Genomic DNA, 18,304 nt, shown 5'->3' on the forward strand with positions numbered 1-18,304 from the left:
CAGGTCAGGGAACAAGGCGCCACCTTGTTTTCGCCTCCTATCGTGTGGCTTCTAGTGACAGAACCCAGGCTTGGTAGCAAGTGCCTTTACCTGCAGAGCCATCTCTTTGGTTCTTTTGATTTTGTTTTTAATTTAGTGCTAGAAATTGAACCCAAGGCCTCAGAAATACTAGCAAATGCTGATAACATTATCCATGGCCTATTCTGAAAATGATTGACTTGCTGCTGATTCCTTTTTTTTTTTTTTGGAGTGGGGGCTGTGCATGTTTGGGTTCCTGTGCCCCTGTGCTCATGGAGACCCAAGGCTGGTTCCAGCTTGCTCTGGTATCCTGTTTCCACCTGCCGAGCTCTGTAATTACAAAGCAGCTCATTTTTTCCTACTATCTGTGATGCCCAGCTTTAAGTACCACACCATTCACACACAAACCATTTAATTAAATTCTTAGCTTGAGCTAGATAGAGTAGCACAGTAATTTCAACACTCTCAATGCTGAGGCAGGGGGATCACAAGTGTACTCATATGCATAAAATAAATCTTTTAAAAAAAGTCAGTTCGCACTTGGGAGGCAGAGGCAGGCGGATTTCTGAGTTTGAGGCCAGCCTGGTCTACAGAGTGAGTTCCAGGACAGCCAGGGCTACACAGAGAAACCCTGTCTCGAAAAAAACCAAAAACCAAAAACAAAACAAAAACAAACAAACAAACAAAAAAGTCAATTCTAAACTTAAATCCCTTAGAAAGGAAACAAACAAACAAACAAACAAACCCCAAAGCCTGTCTACCTCAGAATGATGTACTTAGTATTTGCATACTAGCTAATATGTTACAGTAGTCTGAGTCATTCCTTTGGAATTTTCTTTAATTGGTGGTACCACCACACTGTTCTTATGAAACAATTACCTATGATGACATAGCAGAACGATTTTACAGATTCGTACCTGTAAAGCCTGCTCCTGCTGGACCTGGTGGTTCAAGCTTGTGATCCACGGGACTCACAGGATGAGACAGAACTGGAAGTTGAAGTCTCCCTAGGCTGCAGAGAGCTCAGGCCCAGACTAGGCAGTTCTGTAAGACCTTGTGTCAGAATTTTAAAGGATGCATCCATATAAGTAACTTCGATATCAGAGAACGCAAACGCCTATGAATCCTGTGTGTATTCTAGACAGTATAAATTGGGAGCCCCCGGCCTTTCTGTACTGCCTGCCTTAGTAGACAAGCATTAAATAGTAATCGCATGACAAATTCAGAGTTTCCATGAACTAAATGTTCCATAAACTAAATGTCCTAAATGTTCTGACACTTCCAGACTTAAGAACCCCAAGGGACAAAAAGGAAACCAACTGATAGACAAAGTAAAAAAAAAAAAAAAAAAAGTACTAAAAAGTACTGCACATTTTGTTTAACCTCTATGGCTCTGGAAGGCTTTGCTCTGTAGGAAGAGAAGCAGAAATTTTGAGTGTTGTTCACATTTGTAATCACAGAACTCAGGAGACTGAGGCAGGAGAATTGCTATGAGTTCGAGGCTAAATACTGAGTACCAAGCCAACATGGTAAGATGTTGAGCAGAAAGAGGGGGGGCAGGGGGCTGAAATTATCTCTCTGTTACCACACAAGAGAATGCCTGGAATTTAAATTCAGATGTAGCTGCAAAGTCCAAGTGCCTTCCACTCTCTGGCACTGCACAAGATTATATGCTCCCGGCTGATAAGACATTCCAGGGCTGGCTGACATCTCATGGATCTCAAGATTCTGAGACACTATGAAAGCCACAAAGGTCCAGTCTTCAGTTGAATGGAATTTATTTCCCTTTTCTATGAATGTTGGAACTTTAGGTAGTATAAAACAAATGTTTTAAAAAGACAGATACAGGCTGGAGAGATGGCTCAGTGGTTAAGAGCACTGACTGCTCTTCCAGAGATCCTGTGTTCAATTCCCAGCAACCACATGGTTGCTCACAACCATCTGTAATGGGATCCGATGGCCTCTTCTGGTGTGTCTGAAGACAGTGACAGTGTACTCACATATATGAAAAGAAATAAATACATCTTTAACAACAAAACCAAAAAAGACAGATACTCCAGCCAACCTGAGTTTAAACCCCTGATTCCAGGAAAACATGCTTCTCACAAAGAGCTGACTTCACTCCCTCCCAGAAGAGAAGAGAAAAACACAAGATGACATGCCTGGTGCAGAGCCCATTCCTGGTTCAAGGAAGTGAGCTGCCAGGGATGCCACAGAAAGTCCATGGTCTTCAGCCAGGTACAGACACAGTCAGCCTTATGTGTCAGCTTCTCCGCTGGCTGCAGCAGGCTTCAGGAGAAAAGACAAGGCTTACTTATAGAAGGAAGTCCCCTCTGGAGGAAGCAGAGCTAAAAACTGATAAAAGGGAAGCCATCCCAATAAACACATTTTAGATTAAAGAAAAACAAAGACAAACAGACAGACAGAAACCCTGATTTGACAATGACCTTGTGGTTTACCGGTGGTTTAACCACTTAGCCATTCCACATCTACAAAATGAGAACCATGCCAATTCTGGCCTCTTAAGGCTTGAGGTAAACATGCTGTAGTTTGAGTTGTAGCTCAACTCAAATCCTCTTGCCCCTGCATTTTGGGTGCAGACACGTGCTCCTGTACCTGACCTTGTCACGAATTAAACCAGTTGTGTCCGCCACACACTTAAACTAGAGCTGAGCAGTGTTGTATGCCACATCACAGGCACGCAACAGTGTAAACCATGACTCGATTTCGAGTCAGAACCCCATGCTCCAAACTTTTCCAGTACAAGTCCCAAGCACCCAAGCCTTGATTTTTAATTTTTTTAGAGACGATATGTTGGTTAGGTTTTTTTTTTTGGGGGGGGGGGGTGAGAAGGAGGAGGGAGTGGTTTTTGTTTTTTTTTTTCTTTTTTTTTTGTCAACACAAGCTAGAGTCACTGAGAAGCAGAAATGTCAATTGAGAAATTACCTCCATCAGAACAGTGTGTGAGACATTTTATTGATTCATAGTTTATATGGAAGGGCTCAGTCCACTGTGGGTAGTACCACCCTTGGGCAGGTGGTCCTGAGTCCTCTAAAAAAAAAAACAGACTGAGCAAGGCATGGAGAGTAAGCCAGTGAACAGCATTCTCCTAGTGTCTGATTCATTCCTACCTCCAGGTTCCTGCCTTGATTTCCCTTTGGATGGACTATAAGCTATATGAGAAATTAAACCCTTTCTTTCTCATGCTGCTTTTGGTCACAGTGTTTGTCACAGCAATAGAAAGCAGACTAGGATAGAGGGTTGGTCTCACTGTGTGGACTTGGTTGGCTTCAGACTTGAAGTGGTCTATAGGCCTCTGCTTCCTAAGTGCTGGGATTTACAGGTGTGTACAAGCACTGTTTATTTTTTTATTCTTTAAACAGTCTCAATGGGTAGCCCAAGATGGCCTAGAATTAGTGGGGTTTTTTTGTTTTTGTTTTTTCTGTCTCCACCTCCTGAGTGCTACGATTGTAAGTCTACATTACTATGCTTGGCTAATTTCAGATCTTGAATAAGTAAAATTTCTGTTTGAAACCCTAAGCAGCTAGAAGCAAAGAAACAACATTCATTATATTTTATGCTTTTATTTGGTCAATACTTTTATTTTTTTATAATGGAAGGAGCATTCCCACCATGATGCACGCACGTGTTGATGTAGAGTACAACCCGGAAGGATTCAGCTCATTTGTCTTCTCTCTCTCTCTCTCTCTCTCTCTCTCTCTCTCTCTCTCTCTCTCTTCCAAGAATCATTTCTCATGCCTTCAGGCTTGCATGGTAAACACTTTACCCATTGAACTATCTTGCTGGTCTTTTGTGCTTTCGATAGATAGTAAAAACAGTTCAAACCCTAGAGCACATTTTGAGTGACCAGGGCAGAGGGCAATTGTTCTGCTGTCTAAAAACTATTTCTGTGCATGTGTGTGTGTGGTGAGTATGTGCAGGGGTGTGTGCTTGTGAGGTGTTGGGGATCACACTAGACCAGAGTTCTACCTTATTGGCCTTGGGACTGGAATTTAGCTGTCATTCATCTGGCCTGAAGCCCTAGAAATGTATACCTCACCTCCACTTGTGATTAGTTTCAGGCTATCTGACACCCTCACACATAGATACAGCAATTAAAATAAATCTTCATTAAAATGTTCCCCATTCCACTTTCGAGACTTCTGTTTTTACTTTGTGACCCACAGGACTTAATGAAGGCTGCCTCTGTGGGCCCAAGTGTGCACTTAGGAGCTGGAGCAAGGCTTACTCACACCAGTGGTTACTCACTGAAGACAGACTTCCTCTCCACCAGCAACCATCAGGCCATTTGCTCCCTGGGTGAGGCAGAGTCCCTTGAGCTCCTCCCCCATCTGTGACTATTTAGGGGATCAGTCTTGTACAGACCCCATGCAGCAATGACAGCCACTGACTTCATGAGTGCCACTGCCATGTCATGCCCAGGATTTCATAACCCTCTGCCTAGCATCTGGCACTTTCTTCTTTCAACCCCCTTTTCCCTCATGTTTCTAAGTCTGCGGGGTGATATGACATCCCTTTAAGGTTGAGCACCCCAACCAGGCGATTGTACTCAGCAGTAAACACCATTCTCGGCAGAGGGAAGCTTTTTTTGATCAAGGCTGAAGCAGCACTAATCTATAACGCCCTGTTCTGTAGGTCCTGAAATTTCCCCTCCCCACTTTCTGTCTCTTGATAAAGTGAGATCATAGGTGGGCGCCTGAGATGCCTCAACTGGAATTGCCATCTGATAAAGCGAAGCCTGGAGCGACTAAGATGGCACCAGAGAGTGAGTGAGTCTTTTCAGTGAAGCGGGTTTCTGGTGAGATTCCTGAAGACTGCAGGCTACCGTCTAGGAAGGTACCAGGGCACTAAGGAGTTATTAATTTTGCTGGGATTCCTGTTTTTCCACTGGCAAGAGAGCCATCAATCGGATTGCTAGGCGAGGGGCAGCTTTGACCTTCTATCAGCATCTCCTGTCTTCCTATCCTGCCTCCATTTGACTTATTTTGAGAGGGTGGGGTGGGGGTGGTGTTTCACTGAGTTGCTCAGGCAAGCCTTTGATTAGGGCAGGGCAGGCAGGAAGGTCTTGAGCTTTCTTCCTGTTTCAGCCTCTGGAGTAACAAGGGTCACAGGCCTGTACCACCCACCTCCCAGAAAGTACTCTTCTGAAACAAACTGAGGCTCTAAATTTAAAAAAAAAATTTTTTTTTACAGATTGACAGTCTCATATATCCCAAGTTCTGTCTAATAGAGCTTTTGATCCCTCTTCTCCTGAGAGCTAACTAAAAGCTTGAACCGCCCCACCCTGTTAAACCTTAGCTTTAAAAAAAAAAGTGAAGGTGATGATTCCAAGAAAAACCAGTTGTGTCTATTCCTACAAGTAATGTCCCTGTGTTTCACTTTTCCCCAGGTTTCTAATATGGGGGTACTACATACCTTAGAGAGTTGTTTTGATAACCACATGCTGTAAGAAGCATTTTACATATATAATGTCCGCTTTATGTTTGCATGAAAAGCATTTATTAAAACGAACTTCTTGAACTGTAACAAGAGTCAAGTACGTCCCTCCACGAACTCCAAGCTAACATTCCTCCCAAGATACAAATACCAGAGGGGGGAAAAAATTTATGACTTTTGTCTTAGTGATTACTAGCTTTTGACAAGGACAAAGAGTCCCCGGTCTTCTGCTAGCCTTCCTCACATGGTCTGGAGAGCTTCCAATTCAAACGCTGCAACCAAAAGTTGTTTCAGTATTCTTAAAAAAAAAAAAAAAAAACAACCTATCTAACTAATAAATAGCTGCGCTCCCTGCCTATGTGAAAGGACACGTGGAAAGTGCTAGAGAGACTGGGCTTGGTGTGACAAGGCCCCCGGAACGCCCTGCCTCCAAGCACTGCGGTTTCAGAGTCCAGGCACCGGCTCAGGCCATTGGCTCAGTCACGTTTTCAAGGACTCTGCGCGGTCGGGCGCTTAATTTTTGGTAAAAGTCAAGTCAGGAGAGACATTACCTCATGTTACTGAAAATAAAAAGGTCGCGATCACTCAATCAAGGACACGGGGCTGCCGGAAACCAGGCTTGCCAATGCCTAGCTCACCCACAAAAGGGAAAAAATATTATAAATAAATATAATATTTAAAATATTATAAATGCCCTTTCGTACATTTAGTTATTCATTCCATAAACCGATGTCGGGGGACAGAGAGGGGACAGAGAGAGGCCGGGCTGTCCTAGCCCGGAGGTGGGGAGGGGCGCTCGGCTCGGGGGTCAGCCGAGAGGACCGGGCCATTTCTTTTACAGAGGATCACAAACGGGGATCCTGGGGACATGCGACAAGCCAGACATATCGAGCCTCCGCAATGGGGGTGGGGATGGACGTGTTCTATTTTGCTGGGGGTGGGGGGGTCCAGCAAAGGAGATCGCGGGACGACCGAGCCTCCCACGAGCGAGGCGCCACAAAACAACGAGCCCTAGTAGGTGCTCCTTAGTCTCAGGCTCGGAAACCCGGGGTGGACGATGCCCGAAGCCGGGAAACGGCCGGACTCGGGGAGAAGGACCGAGGGCCGGGTGGGGGAGGGGCGCAACAACCTTCGCAGCCATTTTGTCCTCGCCCCACTTCCGTCTTCTCTTCCCGGACTCCCCCTCCCTCAGGCGCTTCTTTCGGGCGGCCCAGGGCCCCGAGAGGGACCGATGGCGCCGAACGCTGCTGCCATTGGTCCGTTGCGAATGTACCCGCCCTCCTCCCCGGGCCTCCTTCCGCCCCCGCCCGCCTGCGCCGACGGGTCGCGCATGCGTGCTCGCTGCCGACCCGCTCCCCTCCCCCACGGGCGCTGAGTGACAGAGGACTCCCGCGCGCGGGCTATCGGCGCCCCGCCCTCCCCTTTCCCCCGGGCCGTTCCGAGAGCGGGGGCGAGCGTGAAAGTTCCAGAACGCTGCGGTCGTGCGTCATCGCGAGGCGGGGCGGGGCGGAGGCGGGACCTAGGAGAGCGTTCCGGGTCTCGATTCGTGCAGGCGGAAGCACCCGGTCGCCCATTGGCCAAGGAGCGATGATCGGCAGCGGGATGGGGCGGAACCCTTCTGGAAGGTTCTAAGACAGGGTATAAGAGACAGTGAAGCGGGCGGAAACCGGTCTCATTGAACGCGGAGGCAGCTTGTCGGGCATTTGTGTGGTCTCATCGTCAGCGCAGCCGGGCCTACACGGAAGGTGAGGCGCGGGACCCGGGTGGCCGTGGGTGGCCGGGGTGGTGCAGGAGTCGGTGGGATGACTCAGCGGCGTAGGCCGCCGCCCCCGGAGCCGGAGGCTGCAGCTGAATGGGAGGATGGGTTGAGTCAGGGCGGCGCCGCCATGGCCTTAAGGCTCCGCATGGCGGGGGAGGGGAGCCGCAGGCGCCTGGGCCTCTTCTTTCCTGTCTGGCTCAAAGAAAAGGGGTTCCAGGTGCCCACAAGGCAGGGGTCCCACGGTTGGAAAAGGCGATCTTTTTGGTTCCCGCAGTCTGAGGTCCTGGGGGCATGGGGGGGGGGACACTCGGAGATGGCCACGTGCTCCTCAACCATTGTCGCAGACCTTAAGGGACAGATGGTTGCTTCAAGCCTCAGATGGGCTGTGCCAAGCCTGGCACAGGCTACCCCAACTGCAGCAGTTGCTGCCATGAGCCTTCTGCGTGGCTTCAGGGGATAGGTCTGGGGCTACGAGTCCAGACTCGATCAACTGCAGTCTGGGAAGCGGGAGGTGAATGCTGAGGGTTCTTTTTTTTTCTTCCAGCAACCATGTCTAAGGGACCTGCAGTAGGCATTGATCTTGGCACCACCTACTCGTGTGTGGGTGTCTTCCAGCATGGAAAGGTGGAAATCATTGCCAATGACCAGGGTAACCGCACCACGCCGAGCTATGTTGCTTTCACTGACACGGAACGATTAATCGGGGATGCGGCCAAGAATCAGGTTGCAATGAACCCCACCAACACAGTTTTTGGTAAGGCGACAGTATATTTTGTGCTATTGGTGGCTGGGTGGCAGGAAATCTGGGAGGTAGAAACAAGACTTTACACTATTGCAGCCCTAGAGGTAATTGCGGCTGTTTAAATTTGACAGTGCAGGGCCACACGGTTTTACTACATAAGGGCCTTGACTTCCTGTACTCGAGCTTGCACCCATCCAGACAGACCAAATGGCCATCTTTGGGTATTTTTCTTTTTTGCAGCGATAATTACTAAGGATTGTAAAGAGGTGTAATGCGTACATCTGTTTTACAGATGCCAAACGTCTGATCGGACGTAGGTTTGATGATGCGGTTGTTCAGTCTGATATGAAGCACTGGCCCTTCATGGTGGTGAATGATGCAGGCAGGCCCAAGGTCCAAGTCGAATACAAAGGGGAGACAAAAAGTTTCTACCCAGAGGAAGTGTCCTCAATGGTTCTGACAAAGATGAAGGAAATTGCAGAGGCGTACCTTGGAAAGGTGGGTATATTTTTTTAACAATAGTCATTTATGGGCTGGGCTCCCCCCTTTTTTTTTTTTTTTTTTGAGACATCCTGATCAGTGCTGGAATTTGCTAACCAGATAATTGTGCAATTATTCATTGTGTTTTCTAGACTGTTACCAATGCCGTGGTCACAGTGCCAGCTTACTTCAATGACTCTCAGCGCCAGGCAACAAAAGATGCTGGAACTATTGCTGGTCTCAATGTCCTTCGAATTATCAATGAGCCAACTGCTGCTGCTATTGCCTATGGCTTGGATAAGAAGGTAGGTGTTTCAAGGACAATTTTTGGTTAGGGTTAAATTGCCAGAAACAGGCCTGAGCTCAATTATATTAACTTCACTGACAGGTCGGAGCTGAAAGGAATGTGCTGATTTTTGACTTGGGAGGTGGCACTTTTGATGTGTCAATCCTCACTATTGAGGATGGAATTTTTGAAGTCAAATCAACAGCTGGAGACACCCACTTGGGTGGAGAAGACTTTGACAACCGAATGGTCAACCATTTCATTGCTGAGTTTAAGCGAAAGCACAAGAAGGACATCAGCGAGAACAAGAGAGCTGTCCGACGTCTCCGCACTGCCTGTGAGCGGGCCAAGCGCACCCTCTCCTCCAGCACCCAGGCCAGTATTGAGATTGATTCTCTCTATGAGGGAATTGACTTCTATACCTCCATTACCCGGGCTCGATTTGAGGAATTGAATGCTGACCTGTTCCGTGGCACACTGGACCCAGTAGAGAAGGCCCTTCGAGATGCCAAACTAGACAAGTCACAGATCCATGATATTGTCTTGGTGGGTGGCTCTACCAGAATCCCCAAGATTCAGAAGCTTCTGCAAGACTTCTTCAATGGAAAGGAGCTGAATAAGAGCATTAACCCTGATGAAGCTGTTGCCTATGGTGCAGGTAAATACAGCCTTTACATAGTCTTACAGTCTCAAGTCCTGTCAGACTCGCTGTGATGATGGATTCCAAAACCATTCGTAGTTTCCACCAGAAATGCTTACTGTGTTGGCTAGTTCCTTCCTTGGATGTCTGAGCGAATGAAATTAACTATGTTAAAGTGATTAAAGTTACAATGAATTGTTGCTAACATTTCTTCCTGTTTTTGTAGCTGTCCAGGCGGCCATTCTATCTGGAGACAAGTCTGAGAATGTTCAGGATTTGCTGCTCTTGGATGTCACTCCTCTTTCCCTTGGTATTGAAACTGCTGGTGGAGTCATGACTGTCCTCATCAAACGCAATACCACCATTCCCACCAAGCAGACACAGACTTTCACCACCTACTCTGACAACCAGCCAGGTGTACTCATTCAGGTGTGTTCCTAGAATTTTGTGTAGTTTGTGTATAGAAAACCCAGGGAAGTGTTTGTCGGCTGTGATGACGGATTCCAAAACCATTCGTAGTTTCCACCAGAAACCCTGTGTTGGCTAGTTCCTTCCTTGGATGTCTGAGCGACTGATCTTCCCCAAATTGAGCTTAAGCCACAGTAATTTCTAAATCAGATATCTTAATTTCTTTTGCTTTTTTTTCTTCAAGGTGTATGAAGGTGAAAGGGCCATGACCAAGGACAACAACCTGCTGGGAAAGTTTGAGCTCACAGGCATACCTCCAGCACCCCGTGGGGTTCCTCAGATTGAGGTTACTTTTGACATTGATGCCAATGGCATCCTCAATGTTTCTGCTGTAGATAAGAGCACAGGAAAGGAGAACAAGATCACCATCACCAATGACAAGGGTGAGTGTAATACACAGTATTTCCGAGTAGAAGTGTCCTTTTAAGACACCCTAATGACCCTAATGATTCTTTGTTCTTATCAGGCCGCTTGAGTAAGGAGGATATTGAGCGCATGGTCCAAGAAGCTGAGAAGTACAAAGCTGAGGACGAGAAGCAGAGAGACAAGGTTTCCTCCAAGAATTCACTGGAGTCCTATGCCTTCAACATGAAAGCTACTGTTGAAGATGAGAAACTTCAAGGCAAGATCAACGATGAGGACAAGCAGAAGATTCTTGACAAGTGCAATGAGATCATCAGCTGGCTGGATAAGAACCAGGTATGTGTTTTGCCAGTAAGAGGAAGTAGATGCTCAGAACAGGGCTGAGAAGGGGTCACTATGATGAATGGTCCAAACATTCGCGGTTTCCACCAGAACAGAAGACAGTGTTGGCAGTTACCTTCCTTGGATGTCTGAGTGACTCTTAGCTAAGGAACCAGGGGTTTTTGTAATATGTAAGTTTAGTTGGCAGGCCCCCCAAATTATTTGGATATTTATTAACAATTTGATATTTTTTTCTCTCAGACTGCAGAGAAGGAAGAGTTTGAGCATCAGCAGAAAGAGCTGGAGAAAGTCTGCAACCCCATCATTACCAAGCTGTACCAGAGTGCTGGTGGCATGCCAGGAGGAATGCCAGGTGGCTTCCCTGGTGGGGGAGCTCCTCCATCTGGTGGTGCTTCTTCAGGCCCCACCATTGAAGAGGTGGATTAAGTCAGTCCAAGTAGAGGGTGTAGCTTCGTTCCACAGGGACCCAAAACAAGTAACATGGAATAATAATAAAATTATTTAAATTGGCACCATACAGTTGTCCTGACTGAGTTAAATGTAAGAAGCTGGTTGACAGGGTCTTGGTTGCTACTTCATGAGTGGTTTGCTCTTAAGTCAGGCCTCAGGCTAGACAGTTTCACTATAATGGGGTTGAGTGAATGAAAAGCCCCTATTTTCCAAGTAGTTCACTTGTTTTATGTAATTTAGTGTTTAGCTGCCACCTAGTGGCCAGCCTTGTTCCAGTCCTGCACCAAAACCTGATAGCTTGGGGAAGTCAAGTTACATTAACCAGTTAGTGTTAAAACTAGGAAAGTATTAACTGAGGTCCATCTGCAGCCTATTTTTCTTAGGCTGCCTGGGTATATTGTCTTGGGAGGCTGGCTGGTTCCTTGATGCTAGGATTAAAGGCATGTACTGCCATTACACTAGTGAAAGCTAAGGCTTTGGGGCAGCTGGTTTAAAAGTACTAGAAGCATCAGATCCCATTACAGATGGTTGTGAGCCACCATGTTGCTGGGAATTGAACTCTGGAAGAGGTTGCTCTTGGCTGCTGAGCCATCTCTCCAGCCCACATAAATTAGGATCTTAGGTGAAAAGCTGGGGAGATAACACTGCATGTATGTAATTTAACTGTACTTAGGTACAGAAAACTAATTGCAAATTACAGTGTTCTGTGGTTCTCTGGGCATACAACCAGAGGTCAGGATAGGTTTGTGAATCTTAACTGGGCTGAAGGCAGGCTTGCAGGCTTGGATTAGAGGAAGTATCTCAAGTAAAACTAGGGACCACTGCCCTCAGTTTTGATCCTTAAATCCATTTTACAAGCAAGGTACAGTTATTCTGTAGGTTAGCATGCTGTTACCTTATTCCTAGCTGTTCAATCTGGCTTTGTTTGCAAAGTACCGAGGTCATTGGCATTAACTACTATGCCACTCTCAGTTAAGATTTAACTAATGCATTTTTTAGTGCTATATATATTTCATGAGTAACAGACTTGAACTAAGGGAAATACTTTTGCTATGAGCCATAGCAATAAAGCTCTCAACAGCCCTATAGTATTTCAAAGTAATAGTGAGTTCAGGGTTCTAGGCTTATAGTTGGAGGGATATGTAGGCCCTTTACATGGAAAGACAAGTTTTGTTCCCTGTGCACATTGGTTTTGAGACACTTTGTCCAGCAGATGGCAGTAGCTAATAAAGCAACTGCCAGGGTCCTTGGGAAAACTGGAACATCTTTTTCTTTCCAAGGTAGGGTTTTGCTGCATAGCCCTCAAACTCAGCAACTCCTGCCTCTGCCTCCTGAGTGTTGGCGTTAACACTGCCCCCCACTGGAACATCTTTTGTCAAGCGGGAACTGGTGCCTTTTGCTTATGGGCAGCATGGCGAAGGATAGTGCTAGACTGGCCCCAGAGCCAAATAGCCATATTCATGTCTGAGCATAGCATTGTAGAAATGAGCAAGTGCCTGCCTAGAAGTGGTGTGGAGTCTGCTTGAGTAAGTTCAGTGTGTGTGAGTGAGGATAGAAGAGAAGAGAAACAAGAGGGCCCGGGGAACAAAGGCACAGTGGTCAAGGAGTTGAGTCTTAGATTACTTAACCATTGAACAATACTGAGCTGATACTAGACTGCTGGGCACTGGCTCACCTCAGGCAGTCATGCTTGACCAGCAGGATTTACACAAGAAAAGGATCAGAAGTTAGTCTGGAATTGTATAGTGAGTGCCAACGTCAGCCTTGGTTCTAGCTAAGAGAAGACAAGAGCTGTGACAGTTCATATACCATCTGCTTTACTTTGGGAGGGTGGTCAATATTTTGTGTATATTCACAGGATGATGCAAAACAATCTAGTCAACAAAACCCTATAGCATTGGTGCTGTGTTTTGTTTTGCTTTTGGTCCCACACTCCCTTAGCCACCCATTCTGAACGTTTTGGAGACAAGGAAGCATATGACACATGGTCTAACCTTTTCCACCAAGTTGCTGTAGGCAGGGAAGAACAATGGGAGAGAACTGTTAAGAGTAGTTGGGAAGATGGAGAAGGAATAGAAGCGAAAGTGTTTTCATACAGGTATGTAAGGGCAGGGGACGACCCTCCTGCCTGTGACCTAGCATTTAGGAGGCAGAGGCAGGAGGAATGCAAAGGGTGAGACTATTTGATGTTTTGATGCATTGGGGTTCATTCGATTCAAACCAAATAGTTTCCACTCTCAGGAAATACCAGACACTTGAAAGAAGGCCAGCTGCAAGCAAGAAGCCAATTGGAAGAACCTTGGGAAATTCAACAGAAGCTTTTTGTTGCTTTGCTATTTCTCTGGTTTCTGTCCAGAGACATGCTGTGCCCCCTAATGTTGTGCAAGGCTGAAGAGATTTACTTCTCAGGAACTACCTGAGAAGTGGAGGTTACGATACTCGACCTTAGGATCGGCAGGAGAATGCAGTGAGCCAGTGTGTGCAAACCATTTAGCCCAGCAGCTGACTTGGGAAAGGGCTCAGTAAATGGGCTATCATTAGCTACGAGTAAACGATATTTCCTAAGGGTCCCAGAAAAAGCGCCAAACACACAGACTTATTGTCTCCAGTGTAGAGACTGAAAGTCCAAAGTCAACATTTGGACAAGAGCCATGCTTGCCAGAGAGGGAATCTTCTGACTCTCCAGTCACCTTGCTGCCCTACTGTGTTTGTCAGGGTGTAAATTTAGCCTTTTAGAAGCAACAGCCTTAAACATTAGCTTCCCAGTCAGCTCTGTAAAGACCCTTCTTGCAAATTTGGAAAGTCACTCTCCGAGGGTCTGGGATTAGAATTCAGTGACAGTTCAATCCTCCCCGTCACATTCTGAGTTGTCACAGGGAAAGGATCTTCCCAATTCTTGTGTGAAAACAGAAGAGGGAACCCTAGGACAAAATCCAAATACCTGTTCTTCAGCGAGATGGAGTGTAAGGTCTTTGGACTGCAGTCTTTCTCTGGAACCGTCCCCACAGCAGGCTACCAGCTTTGGGCTCTTTTTTTTTCTTCCTACTTCGTCATTCTTCCATTGTCCTTCTGGATTCCCAAACAATGCCTAATTCTATTATTGCCAGTGATTTCCCCGTGGATGGCAGTTTATTTCTGTCATCAAGTCTCTGATGAAATCTATAGCCGTGAAATGTTTACTCCAATCCCGACAAATAGTCTATAGTGTTAACATGTCACAGGCTGCCGGCGGCCTGCATTACGTGGTAATTTGGAATAGAGAGAAGTGATAATATAAGGCTGGGCTTCCTTTGTGAGCTCGCATTAATGCCGAAGCGGGTGATGTCAATTGACAGCCCATCGATTCGGGCTAATAGTGCACGGAGGGGGCAGAATTGGGGCAAGGCAGGGAAGAAAGGATATCGACGTCCAGTCACCAGGATCCCGGCAGCTTTTAATCTATTATTGCCCTCTTTCAATGCAACTTTCATGTCAACTGCATTTCCTTCTCCTCACTCTGCCTGCCGAGCTGAACTGTGAAGCCAGTGGGGTGCCACCCCTAGAGTGGCTCAAAGTTCCCCGGGTATTGATTCTGTGATGCTCTGGTGTGTGAATTATAATTATTTCATTAAACCCCTTAATGGGTATCAACCATGAACCTTCTCCAGCCCAGGCTGAAGAGACCAGAGCAAGGTCCAACGTCATTAATCTATGTTCATCTCGTTGCCACCGATTGTCCGACTCTCGACCCTTATTCATTTTTTTCCCCCTCCTATTATCGCATCTAAGGTTTTAGCTAGAATCAGGTCGATCTACTCCCAGAGAGGAACCCAGAAGAGGAGCTGGCTGATTTGGGGAGACTTGAGGGGAGGCCACAGCTGAGCAGACCCGCAGAGCTGGCTGTTCACACTAAAGGCCTAGCTTAGCACACCCCAGCCCAGTTCTGCCCAGCTCCACTTGGCTTGTACAGGGAAGTGACACAGCAGATCTTGAGGCAAAACCAGAGAGCTTGCAGCCCTTTGTGTCCAAGTCCTGTGTGGTGGTGGCTTAGGGAGACTCCACCCCCTCACTTAGGCCGTTGATCACTTGCTAGGGTCCTATAGGTTCAAAGGCCTTGTGCCTTCAAGCACTTTAGACTCCAGGAGGAGGGAAAGGAGTGAAGACATGGATAAACAGCAGACACTGGTGAGAGAGTATTGAGGGAATCATGGACCCCAATGGAAGGGACACTGGACCCAGACTTGGATAGAGGAGGCTTTCCTGGAGGAGCCAGTGCCTAAACTAGTCCTAAGAAAATGAGTGGGAAAGCCAGAAGGAAGAGGAAGGGTATGCTAGTCAGTGGGGACAGTGATTGCTGAGATCTGAAATTGAAGATGTGTGGGCACATGAGATTTGGGGACCTTGAGGAACGTTGGCTCTCCCACCCACCCCACCCCCTTTTCAGCAATACTGGGTTGAACCTAGAGCATCAAACACCGGAGACAAATGCCCTACCTCCCAGCCCCAGCCCTCCACCCAACTTCATCTTCTAGGCCACCCCTCTCTGCTGGTGTCTTATCAGAAGCCTTAGGAAAACCCAGAAATCCTCCAGGTAAGCATTAGGGTAGCATTCCTACCCTTTCTATGGAGAGTCTTTACTCCTTCTTAGGCCAAGAGTAAATTGCATTCTAGATCCTCCCCTTCTTTGTTTTTTGGGTAATAGTTTTGTTTGTGTGTTTTACGTGTATAGGTGTTTTGCTTTGTATATCTGTCTGTGTAATATATATATATATATATATATATATATATATATATATATATATCCTGGTACTTGTTGAGGTCAGAGGAGGGTGTTGGATCTCCTGGAACTGGAGTTATGAGTGGTTGTGAACCACTATGTGGGTGTTAGGAATTGAGCCCAGGTCCTCTGGAGGGGGGTGGGGAACAAGTGCTCTTAATCACTGAGCCTGGGTAATAGTTTTAAAACACATCCACAATCTCCATTTTTCCATTTCTTGTTTTGTTTGGGTTTTTGGTTTTTTTTTTCGAGACAGGGTTTTTCTGTGTAGCCCTGGCTGTCCTGGAACTCACATCTGTAGACCAGGCTGGCCTCGAACTCAGAAATCCGCCTGCCTCTGCCTCCCAAGTGCTGGGATTAAAGGTGTGCGCCACCACTGCCCGGCCATTTTTCCATTTCTTTAGCAAAGGTACAATTTAATTATCTCCCTTGGAATATGGCCTGGCCTTGGGGACTGGCTGATAACAGAATGTGAACAAAGTGACTGAGAACCCTCCAAGTTTAGATTAGCCACATGGCTCTCACCTGGTTCACTGTAGGAATCTTCAGCTGCCCTGCAGGAAGTGTGCTTCACCTCAGCCTTCATTTGGACAGACCACCTGGACAAGTAGCTTCTGGCACCAGACGAGGGGATGAGGGAGTGAAGAGTAAACAGACTCTGTCCCAGCCACCCGTTGTCTCTGATGAGAGGCCTAGGGTGTGGGCTGGCTAATGAGCCTCCTCAGGCCCAGAAGCAAAATAAATGTTTCTGGAGATACAGGTTTTCAGCATTGTTTGTGATAGTTTGTCACACAGTAACAGAACTAGGACAGTCACATTGTGGTTAAGTTAGATCACCAAGCTATTTAGAGAAAGCCTTAAGTTAATAATATAAAACTTCTCCAAACTTCCTTTCCTTTTTTTCCCTTTCCCTTCTTCCCTCTTTCCCTCCTTCCCTCCCTCCTTCCTTTCTCTCTCTCTCTCTCTCTCTCTCTCTCTGATTTATGTTTTGTTTTTCCAAGACAAGGTTTCTATGTAGCCCTGGCTGTTCTAGAATTTGCTTTGTAGATCAGGCTGGTCTCAAACTCACAGAGATCTATCTACCTGTAACTCCAGAGTACTGGGATTAAAAGTGTGCACCACTATGCCAGGCTTTCCAACTTCTTCTTCTTCTTCTTCTTCTTCTTCTTCTTCTTCTTCTTCTTCTTCTTCTTCTTCTTCTTCTTCTTCTTCTTCTTCTTCTTCTTCTTCTCCTTCTCCTTCTCCTTCTCCTTCTCCCTCTCCCTCTCCCTCTCCCTCTCCCCCTCCCCCTCCCCCTCCCCCTCCCCCTCCCCCTCACAAATAACTCATAGGCTGAGCTTGAACTAGTTAGTACCCTACCACCTCAGCCTCCTGAGTGTTAGGGTTACAGATGTGAGCCACTTCACCTGGCTAATTATAATGCGTTTGATGCCACTGTAAGTTGAATTGTTTTCAAACTTCATTTTCTAGTTACTTATTCCTTTTATATAGGTAGGGATGGCATCAAATTTAAATCATATATGTGTGTATATATTATATAATATATATTTATATATTATATAATATATACATATATATATATATATATATATATATATATATATATATATACTAAAGTATATATATTGCACGTGGCAGCCTACCCAAGACAAGCTGCAGCAGAAACAATGATAGAGAAAAGGGACTAATCTGAGAAATGTAAGAGGTCACCATTTCAAAGGAAACTCTTAGTGCTGAAGAGATAGCTCAGTACTTAAGAGAAATGACTGTTTTTTCGAACTCAGGTTCAATTCCCAGTATCAGTATATTGGCTCACAACCATATGTAACTCTAGTTCCAGGGGAATCTGACAGTCTCTCTAGCCCCTGAGGGCATCAGCCATGCATGCGGTACACAGACATACATGCAGGCAAAACGCCGATACGCCTGAAAACAAGTAAATACAGTTAAAGAGAATTCCTGAAATGGAAGTACTGAGAAAGAAATCTTACAGATGAGACTAGTTTTTGGCAATTGTCCGGAAGAGTCAGAAGTCGCTTGAGTTTGATCAGGTTTTGTTTCTTGGGATAGGTTTCATGTAACCCAGGCTGGCCTTCAGCTCTGTAGTAGAGAATGACCTTGAACTCTCCATCCTCCTGATTCTACCTCCTAACCCCCAAGTGCTGGAATCACAGGCATGTGCCGCCACATCTGCCTCCAGAAGGCTCTTGGGCTGTGGCTCTTTCTTTAATGTCTTTTTAAAGGACTGTTGCATGTTGCAAGATATTAAACATCCCTCTTCGTCACTTACTACTGAAGCCCAGTGGTGTCCTCAAATCATAGCAACAACCAAAAATGCTCCCATAAATGTGCCCCTAGGTGTCCTCTAGGGTTGAACTACATTTGAGCCCTCATTCTGGAGTTGGTGTTGGGCTAAACAAAGCCCTGGCTCTGCATCCTTTTGTCTTTATGGTCACATGACTTTCTCTTTCTTCACTATCAAGTGAAGAGGGAGGAGGATGGATATACTTAGGTCACAAGATTCGGAGAAGTTTAAATAACAA

General features: G+C 46.2%; 1 protein-coding gene and 1 non-coding gene across 2 annotated transcripts; both read left to right on the forward strand.

Moving 5' to 3' along the window:
* Positions 1 to 6,905: 6,905 nt before the first annotated feature.
* Hspa8 (heat shock protein family A (Hsp70) member 8) lies at positions 6,906 to 11,070 on the forward strand. Its single transcript, XM_076924781.1, has 9 exons — positions 6,906 to 7,220; positions 7,779 to 7,988; positions 8,269 to 8,474; positions 8,609 to 8,761; positions 8,845 to 9,400; positions 9,609 to 9,811; positions 10,035 to 10,233; positions 10,317 to 10,549; positions 10,796 to 11,070. The coding sequence occupies exons 2-9, from the start codon at positions 7,784 to 7,786 to the stop codon at positions 10,979 to 10,981; spliced, it is 1,941 nt and encodes a 646-aa protein (XP_076780896.1). The 5' UTR covers positions 6,906 to 7,220; positions 7,779 to 7,783; the 3' UTR covers positions 10,982 to 11,070.
* On the forward strand, positions 9,448 to 9,537 carry LOC143439468 (small nucleolar RNA SNORD14). Its single transcript, XR_013107691.1, has one exon. It is a non-coding gene; the product is annotated as a small nucleolar RNA SNORD14 (small nucleolar RNA).
* Positions 11,071 to 18,304: the final 7,234 nt, after the last annotated feature.

The sequence above is a fragment of the Arvicanthis niloticus genome, chromosome 26 (assembly GCF_011762505.2).
Source record: "Arvicanthis niloticus isolate mArvNil1 chromosome 26, mArvNil1.pat.X, whole genome shotgun sequence".
Lineage (NCBI taxonomy): Eukaryota > Metazoa > Chordata > Mammalia > Rodentia > Muridae > Arvicanthis > Arvicanthis niloticus.